Source organism: Festucalex cinctus, chromosome 5 (assembly GCF_051991245.1).
Source record: "Festucalex cinctus isolate MCC-2025b chromosome 5, RoL_Fcin_1.0, whole genome shotgun sequence".
NCBI lineage: Eukaryota > Metazoa > Chordata > Actinopteri > Syngnathiformes > Syngnathidae > Festucalex > Festucalex cinctus.
Window position 1 is genome coordinate 27,113,573 of NC_135415.1, and position 6,364 is coordinate 27,119,936.

Here is a 6,364-nt window from a genome sequence, read left to right on the forward strand (position 1 = left end):
TGACTGGCCACTGTGAGTAAGTGAGCGTTTGTTTATTGAACATATAAACATAACATATAAATATATAAACATAAATAAGTAGCAAATAAAAATTTACAGAAAGAAGAAACTCATAGCAATCATTCGTGATGGTTTACATGTCCAAAGGGAGTAGGAAGAAGTTAAAAACTTATCTAGTCCTACCCCTTATTCTTTGTATCTTTTAACTTATTTCATTATTAATACAGTGAATTAATACATTACGATAAAATGTGTAATCCTGCTCGTGTAAACAATTACTTTAACATACGTGCATTTGTATGTATGCATATTTGAAAGTATGTATATTTGTATGTATGTATATTTGAAAGAGAGTGAGGCTGTTAGCAATACCCACCCCTAGTACAGATTGACAGGGTGAGCCGTTCAGCTATATTTACTTCCATAATGAGACAAAAGTATAAAGATCATAGCCTAACTCCACATTTAAACATACCACAATGTATGTACATAATTGTAGTTGCTCTGTCATTCTCATGCAAGATAGCTATTACGAAATAGTCATGTCCAAATCACAGCAACAGGATTTAGTTCAGACGAGAAAATCTTTATTGTAAAGTAAAACAGAGATCTGCAAATATGAACATTTTACAATGGTCAGTCGACCTCAGCACACAGATTCCAGCTTACTAGCTGTGAAATATCTTTGTGATTTAAGCCCCGAGTGAGAACTGAACATCTGTGAGGAAGTTACAAGTCTGAGAGGCAGTTTAGGGCATCACTGCTTCAGTGAAATAATAAAATAAAAATAAAAACAATTATACTAAAACAGCAGCTCAGGTAGCAATATTAAGCTTCCGTATGTCAATGTACAGTATTCTATATTTGGCTGTTGTGTTCGTTTTTTCATAACAGAAATATCAAAAGTTCTAACTGCTTTTTGAGCCATCAAGTGATCGCATGGTACTTTCAATTCATAAGTAGATCGGGATAGAAGCGGTAACGATTGACATCTAGTTTCCATCCATCACCGAAATGCTACTGTAATGCAATGGATAATGCTAAATGTGCAGAATAAACCTATATTGCTAACACGTAAGCATCGATACCTTGTCGCAAACTTCCAGGTCGAGTGAGGGGGCCTAAGATTTAAGCTGCAGAACATGGCTTTAAATGTACAGAGGGGCAATAAACAACAGTTGGCACTGTAAATACTTTTAAATTTACACTACAAAAGTCATACAGACTAACAAGTGCTGTCGCCACTCTCCTTGGTGTCTTTGCACTGGGGAAAAAACAAAACAAAAAACAACAACAACTAAATGTACAGGACTTCATTATCTTACAGGAAATAAGGTGTTGTTGTCCGAGGTGGAATGACCCTTTCAGAATCAGGCACTGCTCTGAAGAGCTTTGGCTCTCTTGTGTTAGCATCTTTGAAGACCATAATGGAGGCGATGTTGCCACAGCGATAGCAGTAGTTGGGAGCAGACCACACTGTGACCAGCTTCTCATCAAACATGAACTTGTAGCCCTCGTGGACCAGCTGATGCGCCCGGCAAATCAGCTTAAGATTGTTGATGTGAACAAACTGCGGGGATTTGATAAGACACAGAAATGAAGAAATATTAGGGGGAAAGACGAGAACAATGGGTAGATGTCACGGACTTCCGACTTCCAAAAGTCACACACCTGCACTGTTTCTTATGGAGGACCAAAACTGCCAAAATTCCAAATAAATAAATGACTAAATAAGTTAATGACTAAAAGTGAAAATAAAAAATAAAAAATCCAGTCAGGAACAAACTTGAACATTACCTTAACCATAAATATCAATGTCTGGTGTAAAAACAGATGTGACGTACCTCATTTGTGACTTTAGCTCCAAAGAGCCAACCTGCTCCTCTAGGGCTGATGGCCCAAGTGTCGACATCTTCAGGGTCAGACCAAACCAAATCACAAAAGGCTCCTTTGTGAGGGATTTCCTGGTTCCGCTCAATGGTCCGAATTTGGTCTAAGGTTTTAATGTCAGGTGAGAGGCCTCCGTGTACACACAGGATCTGTTCATCCATCAGCTAGTGAAAAGCAGAAGAACATTTAATGCAGCAATAGTTTAACTCATTCACCCCCAGCCATTTTCACAGAAGCAATCCCGTTCGCTCCCGGCTGTTTTACTGGATTTTGAATATTGTGTTCTATTGCTATAAAAGCATCAAAAGAAAGATTAAAGTCTCTTCTTTCATCAAGAAAAAAAAAGTATATTTCTATCTGTTTCTGTTTTGCAGAAATTAGCATTAGAATATTGCTAGGTTTTATAATTATTCACAAATCTGTAAAACATTGGGGAAAGACCTTTTTACAAAATGGCCCTGGTTGTGCTCTTATGCTCTGCTGCCACCTGCTGTCCGTTTTTGTAATAACTACCATTGCTTCAATCATTCTCTTCAGTTCAGAGGCTGCATCAAAGCCTTCTGTATGCTCTAGAACAGTGGTGTTAAAGTCCGGTCCTTGAGGGCCTGAGTCCTGCATGTTTTCGAGGTTTCCTACGTTCAACACAGCTGATTCATATTAAGCTCATCAGCAAGCTCCGCAGGAGCCTGATAATTATCCTGATCATTGAATCAGATGTGTTGAAGTAGAGAAACCTCTAAAAAAATGCAGGACTCAGGCCCCCGAGGACCGAAGCCTGACACATGTGCGTCTAGCACATGGGTGGCAAACTGCAGTCCTCGAGGGCCGGAGTCCTGCAGGTTTTATAGATTTCCCTACTCGAAGTGCAGCTGATTCCAATTAACAGGCTCGTTATCAGGCTTCTGCAGAGCTTGCTGATGAGCTGATCATGAATCAGCTGTGTTGAAGAAGTGAAATATCCAAAACCTGAAGGACTGCGGCCCTCGAGGACCGGATCTCGCCACCCCTGGTCTAGCATAAAAAAACATACAAAAATTTATAAATACGTCTTTGGGAGCATGGTAATATTTCAAATAGAATGTATTTATATGTTTTTGGGAGCACATGAGTAAAAAAAAAAAAAAAAAAAAAAAAAGACATGAAAATCGTGGCTATATTTGTGGATCTGAAAAACATGAGAAAATCTTTGTGGGTCTTAAAAACGTGAAAAACTAGTCATTTATTTGTGTGTGAATAATTTTGAGAGAAATCTCTCCCCATAGATGTTGCCATTCTGCCTCCCGCTGGCTCAGTCTCATACAAAAAGTTGAAATTGTAGCGTTTGTGAACATCTCTATATCGATTTTCAAAGTAGTGATTTATTAGCATAGTATTTGGTTAGTTTATTTAGCATAGCTTGTGGTAGTTTTTCGCATAGCTTGTGGTACATTAAATGGAGGTCCACTGTATATAATATTAATGTAATACTTACAGCTGCCACTGTTAACATATCAAACACTTTGGTGCAATAACGCCAGGCATTAGCGTTTCCATATTTGGTCTGGCACTCATCTGTGGAACAAATAAAAATGATAAACACAGCCATTACAGTTCAGGTGCAAAAACATATACTATTGTATTTATTACACTAGATTAAAAACTGATCATTCTTTTACACTCATCTCACCATAAAAGCCGTAAACTTGAGTAATCTGTCTGCTCTCATGATTTCCACGCAAAAGCGTGATGCGGTCTGGCCATTTGGCTTTCAGCACCAGCAAGTAGGTAAAAGTCTCCAAACTGTAGTATCCTCGGTCAACAAAATCTCCCTAAAGATCATACAGACTTATTATCAACATCAAGTCAAAGGAAAGACCTTTAAGAAAACTTGTTATTAAGTTACAGTAATATAAAATATATACAAACCATAAATATGTAATTTGTATCTGGAACTTGGCCACCAGTTCGAAAGAGTTCACAAAGATCATAAAACTAGCACGAAAGGGGGGGAAAAAATGAATATCAAAAAATATATATATATATATATGTTATACAGCATATACAGGACTGTCTCAGAAAATTAGAATATTGTGATAAAGTTCTTTATTTTCTGTAATGCAATTAAAAAAACTAAAATGTCATACATTCTGGATTCATTACAAATCAACTGAAATATTGCAAGCCTTTTATTATTTTAATATTGCTGATTATGGCTTATAGCTGAAGAAGCTATCTCAAAGTATTAGAATATTTCATCAGACCAAGTTAAAAAAAAAAAGCCATAATCAGCAATATTAAAAAAATAAAAGGCTTGCAATATTTCAGTTGATTTGTAATGAATCCAGAATGTATGGCATTTTTGCTTATTTGATTGCATTACAGAAAATAAAGGACTTCACAATATTCTAATTTTCTGAGACAGTCTTGTATACCATCAAGCTAAAAAGAAAAAAAGCACTGCATTTATTTCACTAGCTTTCTGTGTCTGTCACCTGTCCGTGTATGTCCCCACATACTGTCACTGGAGTAGAAACAGGTTGAACGTTTGACTCCTCCAGTAGAAGATCACACACGTAGTCGCATAATCGCTATGTAAGAGAAAAAATAAAAGTACTGTACAGGTGGTGGAGGTTCAGACAGACAGAAATTCATGATGGCAATAAGCAACTACCAAAATGTTATAATACCTTACAGGGCATTCTATTATCAAAACATTGTGGATATTAGGCTTTACACAGGGGTTTTCGGCCGATCAGTGATCAACGATTTTGGAAAAACTGATAACCGATCCCTAGTTCGATAGTTCCCTAGTTCGAAAGTGAAAACCCACATATAATTGACATCAACTGCAATGCATTGGGGGAATAATAATTCTTTAAAAAAATGCAGACAAACATTAAATATAACTTGTAGGCTTGTGTCTTATTTCGTGGAGCAGACTAATGACGACATGGATTGATTGGGCAAATTAAAATATTACAGCCCATCACCAATTTAGATAAAAGAAACAACAATTCATACTAATAGGAATGAATGTCTGGATTAAAAAAACTAAATATGTCACTGGGATTAAATGGGTTAATAATGGTGAGAGCACTTTCCATTAACCAGTGGTTGTATCCACATTACATAACATGACATCAACCCAGAAGAGGTCACTGGTAACAAATGATACTTTAACAGATACATAATACAGGCACATACATAACAATATTGATTACCTTGGAGGCAAAATGACAAATAAAGTATAATTTAACATTGGTAAACTGCAGCATCATGCAACCCACAATAATTTTAATAACATTCTGAATGAAAGTATATTATAGTGTAATTTTGGACCTTTGACTTACCATTGGCAATGACATTGCGTGTCTCCCAGTCACTGAAAATTACTTGGGTTACCCACCCATAAACACATGACTATGCAGTCAATACAGCGATTGTAACATCTACCTCACCCCCATCAAGTCAATACACAGAGGTCTAATCATTTGACCTTCACAAATATGCAGCAGACAAAGGTAATCATGCCAAATGTTTCATAAAAGACACGACCTCCTCGCTCCGTTTAATTCTGGTAAAGATGTTCACTTCCTGGCCGCACAGACGTAGCCAGTGTGCTAAACGCTACTAGCTATCTTAAGCTAACGTCAATTAATTGCACATTTTAACCACAACTTACTTCAAAGTAATACAAGCGCACTACTTCTTCTTACTGAATGCGTTCATATTATGTGTGGGTTACCTTTAGGTCATTTTCTGGAAGGTATTTGCACTGTTTTGCGATCTCCGCATATTTATCCAGATCTAGAGGCGCCATTGCAACTAGCTATGTGTCTTGCGCAACTTCCTGCAACGCTTTGGTGGGTCGGGCCATTTGTGTTTTATGAAACACTCTACTGCCACCTACCGTCCTTATGTTACATTTCATCTGTTATTATTTTGGGTGTAGTGGCATATTTTGACACTTTGAGTGACATATCCGCTTGTATGGAATACAGTACTGCAATTAAAACAACAACAACAACAACAACAAAAAACATTTCACTAGTTTTAGCGTCAAGGTAAATAGACACCTGGCTTTGTGCAGTCACCGTTATAATGTGACTGATATAACGAACTAGGTTGATACATTAATTAATTTCTATTTTCACTGAATCCTTTTATTGAGAAAGTTGTGATTTAGAAATAAATAGACCTGAGCATTTGATGTCTGAGTTTATTTATTTATCTTCTGTTATTGTAGTGTACGTGTTTTACTTACTATTCTCTTTTTAAATTTCATTTGTTAATTTAACGAATTAAAGAGCATGACAAAGAGATGTTTCTTTCAGTGTCAGGTCAGATTGGTAATAAACAAAACATTTTTGCCTGTGCGAATCTTTGCCCTCGCGAAATGATTGTTATGAAGCCTGTCCAATCAGCTACCCCGGATTGTCCGTTTACTGATCTGCTCGGGTTCTTATTGGCTCGTGCGCTTGGGCTGGACTGTTGA

At 37.0% G+C, this 6,364-nt stretch overlaps 1 protein-coding gene across 1 annotated transcript; it reads right to left on the reverse strand.

Annotated features, from left to right (window-relative positions):
* Positions 1-565: 565 nt before the first annotated feature.
* Positions 566-5,743, reverse strand: ppp6c (protein phosphatase 6, catalytic subunit). Its single transcript, XM_077522501.1, has 7 exons — positions 5,615-5,743; positions 4,362-4,457; positions 3,796-3,861; positions 3,557-3,698; positions 3,362-3,441; positions 1,845-2,054; positions 566-1,570 (listed from the first exon to the last, which is right to left on the reverse strand). Exons 1-7 carry the CDS (start codon positions 5,687-5,689, stop codon positions 1,322-1,324), a joined length of 918 nt encoding a protein of 305 aa, XP_077378627.1. The 5' UTR covers positions 5,690-5,743; the 3' UTR covers positions 566-1,321.
* Between the last annotated feature and the right edge of the window lie 621 nt (positions 5,744-6,364).